General features: G+C 47.9%; 1 protein-coding gene across 1 annotated transcript; it reads left to right on the top strand.

Annotated features, from left to right (window-relative positions):
* Window positions 1-11601: 11601 nt before the first annotated feature.
* Window positions 11602-18735, top strand: LOC112119423 (regulator of G-protein signaling 4). Its single transcript, XM_024218079.1, has 5 exons — window positions 11602-11645; window positions 15035-15139; window positions 16116-16177; window positions 17691-17857; window positions 18484-18735. The coding sequence occupies exons 1-5, from the start codon at window positions 11602-11604 to the stop codon at window positions 18733-18735; spliced, it is 630 nt and encodes a 209-aa protein (XP_024073847.1).
* Window positions 18736-19951: the final 1216 nt, after the last annotated feature.

Raw genomic sequence — 19951 nt, 5'->3', positions numbered from 1 at the left:
GAGGGTACAAAGAAACACCACAAGATGATTCAAGGTCTGGGAAACCTACTTTACAGCGAGAGACTGAAGGCCATCAAAGAAAAAGTTAAGAAGTGACTCCATCCTGGTCTACAAGTACATACTTTGAAAGATGTGGCAATTTCCTGCAATATCCTGCACAAATCTCACTGAATTAAGTTTCAGTATCTTAAGAGTTCATTGTATTAAAATGAAAATGTTTGTGTTATTGTGTAATCATCTGTAACATCTCTAGGGGGAGATAGCACTAATTTAAATCCTAGGACCGTCAAAGAACTCTTTTAAACAATGTACCTACCCCCCTCCGGTTATGCAAACCCCCAGCCTTTTGAAGCTACATCTCAAGGAGGGGATGATTGCCTGTGGCTGGAATCTGAAGATCGAAGGCCCAAGCTGTGTAAAGGAAAGGCTGAACTATTCATGACTGTGCTAGTTGTGAGCTCAGACTGTTATGAACTTGTAACCACAGAAAAACCTCTTGGTGGGGTTTGAAGGACTGTTCCAGAGCCCTTCTTGAGCAGGGAGGGAGGGGAGGAGGGAAAACCCTGGTAAGCTTATTAGCATGTGTGTAGGTTCTTTGATTATTTTTAATGTTTTCACTGTAACACTCTCACCTTAAGAATAAATGTGCTTGCTTAGAAAGACCGGTGTGGTAATTCAACTGTGGTCAATTGTGCTGTTTATAGCGTCTGAAGAAGGAAGGCAAAGTAGGCCTGCTTAGGCAGTCTGACTTGCTGGGGAATTCTCTGTGTAGGCAGGGAGCAGTGCAGCCTAGAAAAATGCTGATCAGGAAGGAGAGAGGCACCTATCTTTGTCCAAGAGAAAGACAGCAGCCTGAAAGCAGGTGCCCTTGCTGGATCACAGAGGGGAAGTACAGGTGCAGTTGCCCTGAACTGTGAAGATTACTGATATTCTTTAACCTAGCAGACCAACAATCTAGCAGCACAAGATCCAATGGCTGGAAGTTGAAGCCAGACAAATTCAGATCAAAAGTAAGGCAACAGTGAAGGTAATTAACTACTGGAACTACTTCCCTAGAGATGTGGTGGATATGAAGTCTTTAACTCAAGATTGGATGTTTATCTAAAAGATATTCTCTATTTCATTGTCATGGCCTTTGCTATGCAGGAGGTGCCACTAGATGATCGTAATGAGTTTTCCTGGCCTTAAATCTGTTTATTAACCATTGGACCCATTTACCAAGTAAAGGGGTGGACTTTCGACATCATCGCTTTCTAAAAGATCTGCTCTCTCTCCACCAGAAGAACTGTTTGGATGTGGGAGTCACTGGGTGAAAGTCTGTGGTCTGGGCTGTGCAGGGGTCATCCTAGATTATCACAGTGGTTCCTGCTGGTCTTCCCATCTGTGAATGTAGCTGGTGGAGGTGTGGGAGAGGCTAATGTCTCCAGGCCATCCTGAGAGAGCAGAGTGTGGCCTCTGGTAATGTCCCAGAGATGACTGAGCCAACATACAGAGACGGGCTTGATCCTGTGTATTCCTATAAAGAGTTCTGGATAACGTCACAAACTTCAGTAACTGCAGATAAGCACCACAGCAGCGGCAGGTAGAGGGCTGACTCAGGGAAAGAAGAACATAAGCAATGTTCAATTGCATTAGTCAAATTTGTCCTCCTTTGACTCATCCAAATATAAATTCAAATGGTTCTCATGGGGCTCACTTCTCCAGCTCATTAGTCATAATGGATCAGAGCTGCATGTGTGATGCTGCGATCTCAGCATCCTTCATCCCACACATGCGGTGATACTATCAGGAGAGGATTCATCCCCACCACAGGCCACAGCAAGTGAGGGAGACTTAGCTGATCAGGGGGGATAGTGAGGGATAGCTCAGTGGTTTAAGCATTGGCCTGCTAAATCCAGTGTTGTGAGTTCAATCCTTGAGGGGGCTATTTAGGGATTTGGGGCAAAAATCTGTTCGGGGATTGCTTCTGCTTTGAGCACAGGGTTGGACTAGATGACCTCCTGAGGTCCCTTCCAACCCTGAAATTCTATGATTCACAGAGTAATAAAAAGAGGTGTCTCTATAGCAACCAACTCCTTTGGTATATTTATCTTGTGTCTCTCTGTACACTCTCAGGACTGGAGCCAAAATGACAATGTCATTTAGATTATTTCAACAGACAAATGCACATGAATTCCCCATTTTCCTGCTCATGGATTTGGTGTTGCAGACAGGTGAACATGTACTCCCAGTGCTTTACCATGGCTAAGACGACCAATGCAAACCTTAGTTGTATTAGCAGGAGAATATAAAATAGGCTCATGGAGGTGGTGTTACCTCTGTAAACAGCATTAGTGAGACCATCAGTAAAATACCATGTCCAAGTCTGGTTCCCACACTGCAGAAAGAATGTTGACAAATTGGAAAGGGTTCAGAGAAGATCTACAAGAATGAATTGTGGTCTGGAAAACTTGCCTTAGAGATTACAGGTTTGATTCTATGAAAGGGGCAGGATTTTTTGTCAAGTGGCCAAGTATATACATGATGTCCCAAGAGCCTTTGCATGTGCTGTGACTTGGATAAACCAGGGATGATAAGCCTTTGCTCACTTGCAATGGAATTGGAGCTGCCCTGTAAAAAGTGAAGAACACATGGTTACTGGGATCTTCCTGTGTGACTGTGTGTTGCTTTAGTTTAATTGAGGGTTGTAAGAAGAACAAGCAGGAAGGAAACAGAGAGGCTACAGACAAGCACCTTCAGCAAATGCTTGAAGGCTGTTACGAGACAATGCCAGAGCCAGAGAAGGCTGGGGATCCAGACACCCCAAGGGCTGTAGTTGTTTAAGAAGGGACAGTCTCTGAAGAGGGGGTGGAATTGTTGGATACAGTGTTTTCCCCAGGAATTGAAATTAGGGGGGATGTTCGAATTTATGGGGGGGGGGGGGGAGGTCAGGGCCAATGAGGGGTGAGACCCTGAGGGAAAAGGTGGGCTGTATGGCACCATAGTAAAAACAGAAAAATGTTTCATGACCATTTTATTAGATTTAACTCATGCTTTAAAATCATCACACAAATTAAAGTTGGCTACTGAAGGCTTCTATGAAGCACTACCTCTACATCCTTCTTGGTTTCTTGTTATAATTTTGCACAACTCTGTTAATGAACTACTTGAATGCAATACGTTCATCTTTGGTGTCTTCTTGTATGTCCGGTACTTCCATTCCTTCAATTGATATGCTCATTAGTTCATTCACGTGATCTGGCAGAAGGCAACTTCTTTCAGAACACACAATTCTATTCAATGATGAAAAAAAATGCTCAACTGTATCTGTTGTGACTGGGAGTAGCAAGATATGAATTCCTACTTCTTTCATCCCAGGAAACATAGCACATAGAGCAGGTCGAGCCACTAGTGATGATAAAAAAGAAGTTGAAGTCAAATCTTCATTCATTCGTCATATGATATTCCATTCTGTGTTCAAATTCTCTATTCTGTCCTGAGCACATGGCAGCCCCATTGCTGGTACTGCCTCACTCCACTCAACTGTCAGTGTTTTGTAGGACAGGGATCTGTAAAAGCTACGTAGAGCTTGAGTAGAATCTAGAAGTTGCTGTTTTAGATTTTTAAGAATAAGACAACTGAAAAAGTACACAGACTTTTTCAGTTGTCTTAAACACTTAAGGATTCAATATAAATGCCTTCATTAGTCAACTTCTGGACTGAAGTATTTGCTTCTTCCAGTACATTTTCAATGGATAGCTCTCTGATTGATCCAAATGTAGCTTCTATTGCTGGACAAAGATCTACTACTGTTGTAGCAGATGCCTGGATGGCATTGTTTAATGACCCAAGTGGTTTCAACAGTAGACTTACAGGAAAGAAAATGGCAATAGTCTTCTATGAATGTAGTATCAAAAGTAATCCACCAGCCTCACTACTTAGATCCATCCCATCTTGGTAGATACTTTCCAAAGCCAGTAATAATGGCTAGAGTAATTTTAAGACAACAGCCAAGGATCACTCATGAGAAAGCCAGAGGGTTTTCCCAGGTTGTATTAATTTGAACTTCAGTCCTAGTGTATCTTCTATATTTTCCAAGATATTCAGTCTTTATGGACTCTTGCTGAAAAAAGAATATAATGAAGACATTACATTTATAGCTTTTTAAATGTCTTTTGAAGAGTCTGCAGCTTGTACTAGCACTAGTTGGAGTAGATGGCCTCTACAGTGTGGATAGGAGAGATTAGGGTTATACTTTTCTCTGAGCAAAGCTTGTATTCCACCATGTCTTCCAGAGAAGTTTGCAGCTCCATCAAATGCACAAGCAGCCATCTGTTTGGGGTCTAACTGACAAGCATTTAACTCTTCTAAGATGTGGGTTGTCACAGATGCAGCCAATGTGTCTTCTATAACTTGAACATCTACTGGCCTACCACTGACATCAAGATAACTTACACAATGGCTTAATACTTGATGCCCATTTGCATAGGTGCATTCATCAGCCATGTATGCAAATTTTTTTGAATGTGGTAAGAGAGTTCTTCACTTTTTCAAATGTTGAGTCTTTCACTGTTGCACCACATGCTTCTAGCCAGTCAGTTGAGTTTCTTGCAGAAAGATAGTGAGCATTTGCTGGTCTTGTTCAGAACCAGTGTTCAACTTCAGGATGGACAAGTCACAATAAACTTAACATTGGCCTCCAGTTTGTAGTGTGTGGTATCTCTTGCTTAAATAGAAAGTATGATGCCACAGCCATGTGTGTTCGCATGAACTGTGTTGTGTCTCCAGCATGCTTAACAGCCTCATTAATACTCACCGGTGTTGTCCTTGCTCAGTGGAGACTCAGAGTTCAGAGGTGCTTTCACATGAGTCCACCTCCCAGCTGGGGGTCAAGAAGGCACCTTGCTCGTTCCTCCAGCTGCTCACTGTTCACTCTGGCCACTGTTGTTCATTGTGCCACTGTTCACTCCATTGATCTGTTACCAATGGCCCTGCACCATCACCTTCTGCTTCCACCTGCCACTGTGATCTCTGTGAGTTGGTCTCTTGAGGTTCCACCCAGCTCTCAGTGATTTCAACTGAGCTCTCAGTGGGGAAACCTTGCTGCTAGTGCAGGCTGGGCTGTCTCTTCCACAGAAACACTGTCCCACAGCAGGTCTAAGCACTTAGACCTGACTATCAGTGATTTCAGCTGTAGCAGTCACTTAACAAAACAAAAGACTATCTATGGAGCCCAATCAGCTCTGTCTTTAAACAGTGGAGAGGGGCAGGTCAAATATTACTTGTGACTCAGGCAGACCATCAAGCAAAAACACCTGTCTCAATCCTCTCTCTTGATGCCCTCAATCATCACAGGCTAAGTACAGTTCTACTGTCTTTTACTCATACAATAAGAATAACAACATTTCATTACCCCCCACATTCAAGTGATTTATAACCCAACCCCAGCTAAAATCTATCATTTGGGCAACACAGCTCTGTTTGCTGGATACCTAGTGTGACGGGGCAAGGCCAGATGGCTATAGTAATGTAGTGGGAGACAGATATATTACCCACAGTCTAAACAAATCCCTGTTACCAGGATAAGCAAATGGCAGCTGCTCCAGGTCAATTAAGACACTTGGAGCCAATTAAGATCTTTCCAGAAGGCAGGGAGGACAGCTAGGTTGATTGGGACACCTGAAGCCTAATCAGGGGCTGGCTGAAACTAGTTAAAAACCTCCCAGTTAGTCAGGTGGGGGTGCATGTCAGGAACTGTAGGAGGAAGCTGCGCTGTTGGAGAGACTGAGCAGTACAAACCATATCAGGTACAAGGAAGGAGGCCCTGAGGTAAGGGTAAAGTGGATATTGAGGAAGTGGGGGCTGCTGTGGGGAAGTGGCCCAGGGAATTGTATGCGTCCTATTTCTAAAAAGTCAGCTACCATAGCTGATACTATTAGGGTCCCTGGGCTGGAGCCTGGAGTAGAGGGTGGGCCCGGGCTCCCCTTTTTGCCCCCCAAATTAATCACCAAGACTGGGAGACAACAGAGACTGTGCTAGGGAGGTTAGCTTCTCCTAACCTCCCTTGCTGGCTTATGATGAAAATGGCTCAGTAGGCTGTGACCCTTGCCTCTAGAAAGAGAAGGGCTACATGGAGGGTCACAGTGAGCCTCTGAGGCTAGTGAAATCTGCGGGAAACGCAGGACCCACAGAGATAAGGACAAAGCTTTGTCACACTAGGTAGATTAGGTGTGAATGTAAATACAATCTGGTCCTGAAGCCTTTCCCACCGGCCCCCAGCTCATCACTAGCTGTCAGGGAGAGCTCATTTAGGCTGTCATAAATATAAAGGGAAGGGTAACCACCTTTCTATATTGTGACAGACCCAGACCAGTGGGGTACAGGAGTCTGGTAGAGGGCAAATATACTGGTCACTGGATGAGTAGTTTTCTGTTCCCTGAGTGACCAGAGCAGGGGCTGCACTAGAGTAATCAGGAACCTGCTAGAACCAGTTAAGGCAGGCAGGCTAATTAGGACACCTGGAGCCAATTAAGAAGAAGCTGCTAGAATCAATTAAGGCAGGCTAATCAGGGCACCTGGGTTTTAAAAAGGAGCTCACTTCAGTTTGTGGTGCGAGCGTGAGGAGCTGGGAGCAAGAGGCGCAAGGAGCTGAGAGTGAGAGGGTGTGCTGCTGGAGGACTGAGGAGCACAAGCGTTATCAGACACCAGGAGGAAGGTCCTGTGGTGAGACTAAGGAAGGTGTTTGGAGGAGGCCATGGAGAAGTAGCCCAGGGAGTTGTAGCTGTCATGCAGCTGTTACAGGAGGCACTATAGACAGCTGCAGTCCGCAGGGCCGTGAGCTGGAACCCGGAGTAGAGGGCGGGCCCGGGTTCCCCCCAAACCTCCCAATTGACCTGGACTGTGGGTTCTTCCAGAGGGGAAGGTCTCTGGGCTGTTCCCCAACCCACATGGTGAATCTCTGAGGCAAGAAAATCCGCCAGTAAGCGCAGGACCCACCAAGATAGAGGAGGAACTTTGTCACAATATACAGTACTATAAAATCCCTCCTGGCCAGAGGCACAAAATCCTTTTACCTGTAAAGGGTTAAGAAGCTCAGGTAACCTAGCTGGCACCTGACCAAAAGGACCAATAAGGGGACAAGATACTTTCAAATCTGGGGAGGGGGAAAAGGCTTTGTTTTGTCTGTCCTGTGCGCTTGCTGGAGACGGATCAAGAAGGCAAGCAATCCAACTCTATTAGAATTAATAAGTAATAATAAGGAAATGCATTAGCTTACTTTTATTTTGTCTTGTGATTTTCCGTGTCTAGAGGGAGGTTTATCCCTGGATTTGTAACTTTAAGGTTTTGCCTAGAGGGGAGATCCTCTATGTTCTTGAGTCTTTTGTTATTCTGTAAAGTACTTACCATCCTGATTTTACAGAGGTGATTCCTTTACCTTTTCTTTAATTAAAATTCTTCTTTTAAGAACCTGATTGATTTTTCATCGTTTTAAGATCCAAAGGTTTGGGTCTGTGTTCACCTGTACCAAGTTGTGAGGATATTATTCTCAAGCCTCCCCAGGAAAGGGGGTGAAGGGGCTTGGGGGGATATTTGGGGAAGGTAGGGCTCCAAGTGGCCCTCCCTAAATATTTGTTTAAATCACTTGGTGGTGGCAGCGTTACATAATCCAAGGAATAGGGGAGTTTTTAACCTAAGCTGTAGAAATAAACCTAGGGGGTCTTTCATCCGGGTCCCCACATCTGTACCCCAGAGTTCAGAGTGGGGAGGGAACCCTGACATAGGCTTTGCTTACAAATCATAATTTAAAATGAATGCACTGACATTGTCATAAAAAACAACAGCTGTATAAGGAAGCTAGTCTATGTTCATGCTTTTCAGATCTATTATACTTTTTCAGATATACGTATTTTATCATACACGTTATATGCTTTTAAAGTGTGTATTAATGTTTCAATTTCAATTCAAATTTCCAAACAATCACTAAATTGGCAACACTGCATGTAACTAGTTCACAAAACTGTGGAGGGGTGGGGGTTGGGAAAATTCAGGGTGTGTGTGTAGGGAAATCCCTGGTTGGATAGTTGCTGGGGAGCTATCCAGGAAAGCAGACTGAGACAGGCACCTGCTGGAGGGGCTGAAGAAGCCAGGCCCACTGTCTCCATTCCAGGGTGCTAGGGCTTAAGGGAAGAGAGATGTATGCGCAGGCTGCTTGGTGTCTTAAAATCCTTTTTATCTAAATGCTGTTCCTACTGGTAAGTAAACAACTCCAGGAGAGACAACAACACAGGGCCTGGCACCTGGGGGGTGCAATCGGAGAGATCAGGGAGGGGACAGAGGTGCAGCCAGGCCTGAGCCATGACCATTTTCATCCACAGATCTCAAAGCACCTTAAATGTTATCCCCCTTTTTACAGATGGGAAAATTGAGGCGTGAAAACATGATATGATCTGTCTAAGGTCTCCTAGGAAGGCTGTGGAAGAGCCAGGAACATAGACAAGGTCTCCTAACTCGCAGGCCTGCACCTCTACCTACTGGCCTCTCACTGGGTGTAAAAACTAGGCTGGGGAGGCTTCAAGTTGAGCACCCAAAACTGGAGGCCCCCCACAGTCCCCAGTTCCACAGGGCTGTCCCGCTTTGACTGCCAAGCCCCTTGTCCCTGTCCCTTGTTCCTGCATTCTGTGGCACCTGCAGTTATGTGCATGTTGAACATGATGTGAACCATTGGCAAGGGTAGTGCTTGGGCTCAGAGATGGGGAACTCATAGAGGGGCAGTGACACTGTACTTGGGGAGACCAGGCTGGAAGGTGGGGGCTGAGCCTGGCACAGTCTCAGTGGGCAAGGTGCTGGGACCAGTGGCTGCAGCAGGGATGGAGCCACAAGAATTGGGGATGATGCCTTGGAGAATCCCAGCTCCCTTGTGCTGGGGTTGGTGGCTGCTGTGGTCTGGATCTGCTCCATTCTTGGCAGGTGATTCTGCTGCATCCCACTTTAGCGACTTGAATTGTAGGGAGGTATACAAAGGCCACTTGTGAAATGTATCCATAGGTTGGAGGCACTAAACACTGCACCATGCATGCCTGGGAAAGGGTTTCAGGAGTGCCCCACCCAGGCACTACATTGCACCATGCATGCCTGGGAAAGAGACACGGGAGTATCCCTTCTACACACTACACTGCACTGGGTATACCTGGGAAAGAGACATGCGAGTGCCACTCCCTCCCAGGCACTACACTGCACCATGCACACTTGGGAAACAGACATGGGAGTGCTTTTCCCAGGCACTAAATACTGCATGGTGTACACCTGGGAAAAACACACCAGAGAGCCCCCTCTCAGGCACTGCACTGCAACATGCATGCCTGGGAAAGAGACACAGGAGTGCCCCCTCCCAGCCACCACACTGCACTGGGTACACCTGGAAAAGGGACATGGGAGCGCCTCCCCCAGGCATTAAGCACTGCATCATGAATGCCTGGGAAAGAGACACAGGAGTGCCCACCCCCAGCACTAAGCACTGCACTGGGTACACCTGTGAACGAGACACAGGAGTGCCCCAGCCAGACACTACACTGCACCATGCACACCTGGGAAAGAGACATGGAACTGCTTTTCCCAGGCACTAAGCACTGCACCATGTACACCTGGGAAAGAGACACGGCAGTGCCCCCCCCAACCCGGTCAGGTGCTGGGGAAGTGCCACCACTCTCCCCGATATTGCCTAAAGCTGGGGCTCTCTTGTCCAGTGAAAATCTCAGGTCTTGCAGCTGGCCTGTGGCAAGGGGTGCTGAGGGAAGCCTTACCAGTGGCTCCACAGCCATTCTAGTGCACTGGTGGGAACAGGGTAGAAGAGAGAGGCAGGAGTTGCTGAGCTGTCAATGCTCTGGAATTGCCCATAGGACATGATACAGCGCTGCCTGATTGAAAGGCCAGTTAGCTCACATCTTTTCCATGTGGCAGAGACACACCAAGGTGTGGAGTATGGCCAAGAGGAAAGCATGAGACTTGCTCATTTCCCACGATACTCAGATATCTCCAACCCTCCCCAGCTTGAACTGCACACCCTTCCTGCCAAGAGGCAGGCTTGTGGAAACTCAGTAGAGTGGAGTGCCTCTCCCCAGCAGCTTGCAAGAGAACAACCTTTTCTCCACAGCCCTGACCAGCTTCCCACAGGGCCCATCTTTTGTCTCAGCTGGGTTCAGGCCTTTGTCTGGTTTGTTTGCTGAACCCTAGAGAAAAATCATAGAATCATAGAAGACTAGGGTTAGAAGAGACCTCAGGAGGTCATCTAGTCCAACCCCCTGCTCAAAGCAGGACCAACCCCAACTAAATCATCCCAGCCAGGCTTTGTCAAGCCGGGCCTTAAAAACTTCTAAGGGTGGAAATTCCACCATATCCCGAGGTAACCTATTCCAGTGCTTCATCACCCTCCTAGTGAAATAGTATTTCCTAATATCCAACCTACACCTTCCGCACTGCAACTTGAGACCATTGCTCCTTGTGCTGTCATCTGTCAACACTGAGAATAGCCTAGCTTCATCCTCTTTGGAACCCCACTTCAGGTAGTTGAAGGCTGCTATCAAATCCCCCCTCATTCTTCTCTTCTGCAGACTAAATAATCCCAGTTCCCTTAGCCTCTCCTTGTAAGTCATGTGCCCCCAGCCCCCTAATAATTTTCGTTGCCCTCTGCTGGACTCTCTCCAATTTGTCCACATCTTTCTGTAGTGGAGGGCCCCAAACTGGATGCAATACTCCAGATGTGGGCTCTCGAGTGCCGAATAGAATCATTCCCTCGATCTGCTGGCAATGCTTCTACTAATGCACCTCTTCCCCCTTCCTCTGCAGGCGCAGCAGCCACCTCAGCCTGCCCCCGGTGCCGCTCCCTTGTAGCCGGCTGTGACAGCGGCCAGCGAGGGAGCACAGCGCGGAGCTGCAGGGGGCAGCCACCCACTGCCCAGGGCAGGCAAGGATGCTCAGAGGAGGCACACGGGGGCGGCAGGTGGGGCAGGGGGAGAGACCCAGTCTCAAACATTGGTGGAGCCCTGAATTTGCTGGAGCCCGGGAACCACGAGCCCATACAACTCACCGCCCCTGTTTATCCCTACCCTCCAGCGGAGTGTCATCCACAAACTTTTGATAGATTTCTTTTAAGCGTAAGAGAAAATAAATGGAAAAATCCCACAAAATTAATCGCTCTTTGAAAACCTGATTCTCTGACACCTTCTACTGTCCCCACATCTTGGAGATCTTATCTATGGCCAGTCAGCAATACTCCATCTTTTGCAATATGGGAAAGTCCCCTGTAGTTCTCCTCCATCCTATAGAGATTCTACATCACGGACCTGTAATTTCTGGTAAGATTTTTTTCAGAGTATCCTTTTTTCCTGGCTCAGATGTCAATCTCTTCCTCTTTTTCCCTTGTGTGGGCAAAAATGGGGTTCTGACTGGCTGGCCTGGGTTGGCTGGCTGGCTGGCAAAAATGATGCTGGCCTGTGGGTGAGGCTATGAGAGACCCAGGCTGGAGGCAGCAGGGCACTGAGAATTCTAACTCACTTCTGCAACAGGACCCACTGCAGCCTCTTGGTGTTTTTTTCCTGGAATTGGGAACTGCATCTTGAAAGCAAAATGTGCAAGGGACTTGCTGCATTGCCAGCCACTTGCTTACAAAGGTAGGTTGCATTTTGGAGCATTGCTATTTCTAATGGTCCAGAACTATATGGATCTATTGCACTGTTTGTCTACGTGAGGTTTGAGGCAGAAATGGTACAATTTAATTTGATTTCTCTCCAAAACTGATGATTGTTTAAGGATTTTCTTTTCCTTTAGCTTGAACTTGAATTGCATCATGCTTCTTTGTTGAGTATTGTGAATTCTAAACCCATTCTAGCCATAAGCACAAAGCAATTCCCTGCATTCATATACTTTGCTATCCTTCCTTATGCTGCCTTTTTTTTCAAGGTTTATATAATTCTTGTTCCCCAGAAGAGGGGAGATATTTTCTCTCATACTGAAATGACCATCTGCCTGGCTTGTCGCTCAGACTATATCACCCCTTGGCATCCCTTCACCAATTCAGCAAACACAACCATGTGCCCTGCCCTGCCCTTCAGAGCCTAGCTCTGACCCTCCCATCCCACCTGTGATCCTACCGCACGGTGGACTCTGTCCTTCGTGCCTCAGCCGTGCCACCCTTGTTGCCCAATTGCCTTTTTCTCCCACAATCACTGCAGGCCACCCTGTAGGAGGGGCATATCTGCGATGGAGGAATCTGTGAAATGTTGCCCCCTCCCCTTGTCCTCCTTCAAATCCTTCTGAGGCCTCCCCTCTATCCTAATCTATACAGGAAATTGCCACCGACAATGGTGTGGAAAATGGTTTTGGAAGCCACAAATATTTTGTTTACTTTAAATTGAACCCTCTCCTCCCCAAATGGCAGGAAATTTTGACAAAAATGAAAAAAAATTGCAAGAAAAGTAATTGGATTTTTAGCCTTCTCAACCCAGGAGTCCCTGGCCCATCGTTCAGATAGCTGAGTGACCCATGGATAGTGCGTGTGGGCTGCTTCCCTTTGGGCTCGTCCCTAAAGAAGAGAACAGCCAGCTCTCACCTCTAGTTACTCCTGTAGTTCAAGCAATACAGCAGAGGGATCAATACCGGGGAGGGAGAGGAGTTAGTTCAGTGCCAATGTGGACACAAAACCAAATGGATATAAACTGGCCATCAACAAGTTTAGGCTTGAAATTAGATGAAGGTTTCTACCCATCAGAGGAGTGAAGTTCTGGAACAGCCTTCCAAGGGGAGCAGTGGGAGCAAAATACCTAACTGGTTTCAAGACTGAGCTTGATAAGTGTATGGAGGGGATTGTCTGATGGGACTGCCTAGTGACTGCTAGCAGCAAATATTACCAACTGCTGGTGATGGGACACTAGATGGGGAGGGCTCTAAGTTACTACAGAGGATTTTTTCCCAGGTGTCTGGCTGGTGGGTCTTGCTCACATGCTCAGGGTCTAACCGATCACCATATTTGGGGTTCAGGAAGGAATTTCCCCCCACATCGAATTGGCAGAGACCTGGGGGGGTTTCGCTGTCCTCTGCAGAGTGGGGCATGGGTCACTTGCAGGTTTAAAATAGTATAAATAGTGGATTCTCTGTAACTTGAAGTCTTTAAGCCATGATTTGAGGACTTCAGTAACACAGCCAGCGGTTAGGGTCTATTTCAGGAATGGGTGAGGTTCTGTGGTCTGCAATGTGCAGGAGCTCAAACTAGATGATCACGACGGTCCCTTCTGACCTTAAAGACTATTAGTCTAAACAGGCAAGGTCTCTGCTGTGGAGTCAAACCCTGTTAATGAACAAAAAGACAAACACTGTGTTGAAGTGGAGCTAATGGTGAAAGTAAAAATATAGTGGACCCAAATAATGACAACCTATTGCAGAATTACCCCTGGAGCAATGTTTGTGACAGCACCTCTGCTTAGAGCAAGCGCCCCCCCACTTGATCTTCCTCAGTCAGCCTGCTTGATTGTCCATCCTTTAGTTTTGCTAACATGACTTGTTTGGCTGTTTTATTTCCTTTAGCATGTGGTCAGATCAAAAAAGTGACTGTAAAAAACAACATTGTGTTTATTTGATCAGTGACCCTCAGCTCACAGTTGTTTGGTTTATAAAGTGCAAGGTCACTAAGTGCACTCAGCCTTGGATGGACAGGAAACTGGCTCTGTTTGTTCTGCCGCACACATCAACCTCAATAATAAAAGCCCAAATCTGGAGTGGTGTTGAGGTGATGAAGTCAACTGCAAGTGCAGAAATTCAGCCCAGAGATTCTGCAATCAGCTGATTCCTTTGATGAGGCTCCAAGCAGGATGGAACTCAGCTTGCTCTGCTATAAATGAATTGGCTCATCAAAGTGGAAGGACAGCCTTGCTGTTAGGATGCAGAAACTCTGAGTTCATTTCCTGGCCTTTCCACAGATTCCCTTTGTGACATTTAGAAGCTCTGTGCCTCCATTTCCCCATCTCACAGGATGTTGTGAGGGTCAGCTCATTAGTGTATCCACAGTGCTCATGTGGTAGGATTCTGAGAAGCCATGTAAGTAAAGTGTCAAAGTCAGACTCAGGACTCACAATTTGTCTGACCACTCTGTTTATTAGCAAAAGCGCTCTGCTAATACACCCAGATAATGTGAGTGCCATGCAAGGCCCAAACTACCTTATTTATACAGATAAAAAGGGCGCGAACTTAACCAGATGACAAAGGGAGCAGAACTGATAAGTTTACCTGGGGCTAGACACACATCTTATTTCCTTATTAACTCTTACAGATCCCCTGTTAATGTCCCACCATCGGCTTAAGTGGACCCATTGTTCAATACCTTAATGTTTCTCTTCCTGTCAACTTTATCTCAACATTCCTCATTCCTGCTTAAAGGAACATACAGCATTTCTTTAATCCATTCTACTTTTACAATATAATTCATTCTACTTTCACAAAAGTAACTGTGTCAGACCTGGTTTGCCAATAAACAGATAGAGTGGCCTTGAATATGCACAGAGCTGATGAAAGGGCGTTTGTTACATAATTGTGATACTTTTCTGAGTATAACTACATTTTATATTTCAAACGAAATAATAACAAATAAAACCTCTTCTATTGCAGTGATCTCCTAACAGGCAGCTAATCAAGCAACTTATTATAAGCTGCAATAATCATATTTGTTATACTGTTGAAAGTCCAGTTCACTGAATGTAAGATCCCACTTGCTTCAATTCCTATGTTAATGCCATTTGTCCAAAACAGAAGAAGTGAATACTGACAAGTGATGCATCAGGGTTGGACATGCAGAGCTGAAATGGGCCAGTAATACTGAGGAGTTCTAAACTCATAGACTAATAGACTTTAAGGTCAGAAGGGGACCATCATGATCAAATAGTTTGACCACCTGTGCATTGCAGGCCACAGAACCTTGCCCATAAGCTGTTTCATTTTGCACGAAGACCCTGCCTTTTGGCTCTTAATAATAATAGCCTTTATCAATGGTTTCTTGGTTTCTTTCTTCCAGTGCAAAAGATATGAAGCATCATCTGGATTTCTTACTGCAGAAGCCTGGTTCATGTGAGCACAGCTCTTCCCACAGCAAGAAGGAGAAAATGGCTCCACCCCAGAGGTAAGAGAAAAGCCGGAGGCAGGAATGGCAGGGCCTGATGCTGGCAGGGAGAGTTTGCTCCTTCATTACAGTAGTTCACTAACATTCCTGGTGGTGTTGCTGCAGGACAGCAGCGGGCAGAACACTGGGCTAGGTGGATATGGTATGTCCCAGGACAGAAGGGAGCAGCACAAAGGGCTAGGTGGAGATGGTACATCCCAGGTAGGGTTGCCAACCCTCCAGGATTGGCCTGGATTCTCCAGGAATTAAAGATTAATCTTTAATTAAAGATTATGTCATGTGATTACATCTCCAGGAATACATCCAACCAAAATTGGCAACCCTAGTCCCAGGATGCAGGGGGCTGCACACAGGGCTAGGTGGTTATGATACGTCCCAGGACAGAAGGGGGCAGCACACAGAGCTAGGTGGATATGATATGTCCCAGGACAGAGGGGGCAGCACACATGTCCTGGTACGGAGGGGGCAGCACGCAGGGCTAGGAGGTTATGGTACATCCCAGGACAAAGGATGCAGCATGCCGGGTTCTGTGAACCATTGGCCTATTGTGGTGTGTCAATTCTATGTTCTTTATGCCTTTAGCCAAATTAACAGTACCCCCTACAGTCTCAGGAAATCACCCATTTGGATTCACTGACTTAACCCTAAATGCCAATCTCTACTCAGTGCTCCTGAGAGAGGCAAACAACCCCAAACTCTACCCAAGTCCATAACGACCATCTCTGGGGAAATTTCCCCAGCCCCTTCTAGTGATGTGTGATGTGTTGTGCATGTGAACTAGACTCTCCATAGATCTCTACCTGAACCCGTCTGTCTCAGAAGATCAGTAATAGCCATGGGAGGGGCGTTCATCCCAGTGATATGGAGTGGGTCAGTGCATTTAGGGACAGAGAAGTGTTGGTGGTGATGTACTGGAGGGCTAAGTGAAAGTCCTAGGTTAACTCCACACTCCATCTATCCCTTTGTCCCCTCCTAGGGTTAGCCACAAGGAAGTCCAGAAATGGGCTGACTGTTTGGAGAACCTGATACATCATAACAGTAAGTAGATGGGGCTGCTGTGCTGGAGGGATCTGGGGAGAGATCATATTCTGTACTGTTGACTATTTGGCACGATGAGTGATCCCACAGGCTGGTGCCACATGGTACAACTGCAGGCTCAGAGTTCAATGCTTTCACTCACTTCCTCCAGCAACACACATCTAGCTAGCTCCTGCCAGACACTGCCATTGGGGCAGGGGCGGCTCTATGTATTTTGCCGCCCCAAGCACGGCAGTCAGGCAGCCTTCGGCGGCATGCCTGTGGGAGGTTCGCCGGTCCCGCACCTTCGGCGTACCTGCCGCCGAATTGCCACCAAAACCGCGGGACCAGCGGACCTCCCGCAGGCATACCGCCGAAGGCAGCCTGACTGCCGCCCTCACGGTGACTGACAGGCCGCCCCCCGCGACTTGCCGCCTCAGGCACGCGCTTGGTGCGCTGGTGCCTGGAGCCACCCCTGCATTGGGAAAGGTTACAGGCACAGAGGGCAGTGGAGCTGTAGTGGAGACAGGTTCCACTGCATGTAGACATGGCAGAAGGCAGACTCAAGGACTGGTGGTGGCTATGAGAACAGCCCATGGTATTCGCACTGAACTATCCCTTATTGGTAAAGCAGCACATGCTCTGAGGAAGTTGGGAGCAGATGAAATCCCATCCTTAGGCTGTGTGGGGAACTCAAGGGACCCACAATTTCCCAAACCTGGTGGGAGTGGCTCTGCCTTGGTCCCAGACCGTGGTCAGTGTCAGCTCTGCTGCTGACCCCAGCATGTCTCACATTTCTGTCCTATTCCTATTCACCCTGAAAGAAGGCAAATGTTGAGCCAAAGTCATCCCTGACACAATTCCACTGAACTCAGCTGTGTTAAACCAGAGTGAATTTGGACAATCTCATTTCCTGGCCTCACAAGTTTGTCTCAGCGCTCAGCTCTGGTTGTTTTCCTGGGGCCAGTTCCAAAGAACTCACCCCTGTTGGCCTTTTGTGGGCATGCGGCCAGGACTTGTGTAGTTCCAGGCCTTCCTGAAGTTTTTTCTCAGAGTAAAGCTTGTCATGGGTGACATGAAGGTCAGGCAGTGAGGGACACATCTCCAGCTGCTCAAGTAGGAGCCCCTCTTACCCTGTGCTGCAGCCCCTGGGCTCTGTGCCACCAGGCCAGAAAGGTTCCCAGGCCTGGAATCACACACTGTGCATTAATGGCCTGCCTGGGGTCAGCTGGGATAGGGTCTATCTGTGTGCTCCTGTCAGCTGCCCCAGGAAAGATCACTGCTTGGAAGCTGGTGCCTGAGGAGCCATGCTGTTTGGCTGCCCCTTGAGGCCTCCCCTCGCCAGCCATTTGCCAGCTCTGGAAATCCCATGAGAAAGGCCAAGCCGAACATGCAGCCTCTGCAGTGAGGAGCTGCTGTCTCTGGATTTCTGTGCAGCAGCCCATTGGCTACTTGGGATCACCCTAACACAGCTAAGAGAAGCTAGCGGCCGAGGGGACTCACCTGCTTCCTATTGCTTTCATCCCATCTGCAGGTGGGCTGGCTGCTTTCCAGGCTTTCCTCAAGTCTGAGTACAGCGAGGAGAATATTGAGTTCTGGGTGAGCTGCAAGGAGTACAAGAAAACCAAATCGCCAGCCAACCTTAGCCCCAAGGCCAGGAAGATTTACAATGAGTTCATCTCTGTGCAGGCTACTAGAGAAGTAGGTGCAGCACCCTCTGGAGAACCCTCAGCCTCAGGGCTAAGCAGAGTGGGCAGCTGGCCCTACAACAGCACTTCTGAGAATGTGGCTCCGGCTCTTCAGAGAGGTGGGAGAGGGGCTTTGCTGTGTGGACAAAATGCCAGTCAAAAGTGCAGCTGAAATATGCCACTTTCACTGCTTTAAATGAGCTCTTCTCAGAGGGGCTCAGTCCCCATCCTTATGCACTCCAAATGCCAAAACAAGGAGTAGAGGACCAGATGAAGGGAGGTTCCCCATGCGCGTTCCATGCAACTGAAAGAATCTATCCCAGGGACATGCCACCCCACCCCTAGTGGATGATCCTTGTTCACTGTCCCAGAGAAGGGAAAGTACCCCTTCCTGACCCCAGACTTGGGGATCCACTCATGCAAATAATCCTATTTGTAGCCGGAGATCCCACTGAGGTCCAAGCAGCCCCCCTTTACTTCCACTGAGTGCTGACTGAGTGGATTCTGCAGTGAGACCCAGCCCTCTCTTGGTGCATTTAACAGACTAGCTGGGAAATATCTGGAGCAAACCCTGGCTCTCCATTCCTTGCCTGGCTGCTTCCAGACCAGCCTGTACTAATCTCTCCCTCCCTTCTACAGGTGAACTTGGATTCCTGCACATGGGAAGTGACCAGCCACAATGTTCTCAAGCCCACCCTGTCGTGCTTCGACGAGGCTCAGAAAAAAATCTTCATCCTCATGGAGAAGGATTCTTACCGCTGCTTCCTCAAATCTCGCTTCTACCTCGACTTGGTCAGTCCACCTGCAACTACTTGTGGGACTCAGAACCACAAAAGAGCTACGTCTCCTGCCTTAGCCTGCTTCTCCCCTCTGGTCTCTCAGTACGCTTAGCTCTGAGCAGGGAGCAGGCAGGTCTTCTGGGACTCTCTGGGGATGCATGACAGCAAAGCACTCCTTGGCATGAAACACTGTTGCCAAGAGCTGCTTAAGGTCCTCACCTGTACCCACTATCTAACTCCAGCCACCACTAGTTTGAGCATCAAAACGTGTCATCTACATCAGTATGTGAGCCCCTGAACACAGGTTTCCTGACACTCAAAGTCAATGGCAACGTTAAGGGTTTGAGCATCAGATGTGCACTGTGTTCTTTCCATGTGTCACCAGCATACGTATGTGGCTCCCAAAGCACTTCGGTGCAGGCCCTGCTCAGCAGTGCTTTATTACCAAGGCCCTATGCCTGTGTGGGTGACCTGTGACCTGTATACCCAGCAAGGGGGTCTGAGGGGACAACCACACTCCCTGGACATGTCCTTGTGCATGTGTATCTGCTCTCTCCTGCAGTTGCCAACTCCCGACATGTTTAGATGCCTGCAACATGAGGCTCATGGCTGCGGTCCCTGTGTCACCTCTAGGGTAAGCAAAGAGATAGACAAGAAACACTGCATCTCCCTGACTCATCCAGGCAGGCAGGAGCCAGCTCAGGAGAAGGCCTGTTGGACACAGAAAAACCGTGGCACAATGCCCAGGCTGTGCCATTGCGTGGGCCTTAGGACCATGCAGGCTGTGGTTTGCTTGTACCCTGGCAGTGCTCCTTTCTGAGGCACCGTGTGTGTGTGGGGAGAAATATGCATCATTGCTGAACCTTGGTTTATTATCTCACCTCATTTTCAGAGTCTCCAGATTATCCAGGGTTTCTCCTTCTGGGTGTGGTGTTCTGTCCCATCTAGTGGCACTCAGACCACTTAGCGAGAGAGTTAAATGAGCCTGCTCTACAGCCTTAGCTAAGAGCTAGTTGGCTTTTAGCTCATGTGGTAGAGGCTCACGCACTAAGCTCCAGAGATCCCCAGTTTGATCGCGCCCACCGATAACCGGGGTCTGCTCACACCTGCTTACAGCTGGGCATGGGGAGATGTTACATCATTGGCAAGTCAATTCAGGAACAGTTCCAATTTTATGTTAAAGGGTGACTGTAGCGAGGCGGTGGGATACTCCACAGCCCCGCGGAGGGACAAGCCTCCCCTAGCACCAACATGGGCGGAGCCAGTGGGTCCTGTGTCCGCCCCCCAGAGGTCACGGCGCAGGACAGGAAGTAGAAAAGCCCCGCTGC

This window comes from Terrapene carolina, unplaced genomic scaffold, assembly GCF_002925995.2.
Source record: "Terrapene carolina triunguis isolate 2854851 unplaced genomic scaffold, T_m_triunguis-2.0 Scaffold210, whole genome shotgun sequence".
NCBI lineage: Eukaryota > Metazoa > Chordata > Testudines > Emydidae > Terrapene > Terrapene triunguis.
The sequence above is the reverse complement of the archived record's forward strand: the minus strand, read 5'-3'. Positions and strand labels throughout refer to the sequence as shown.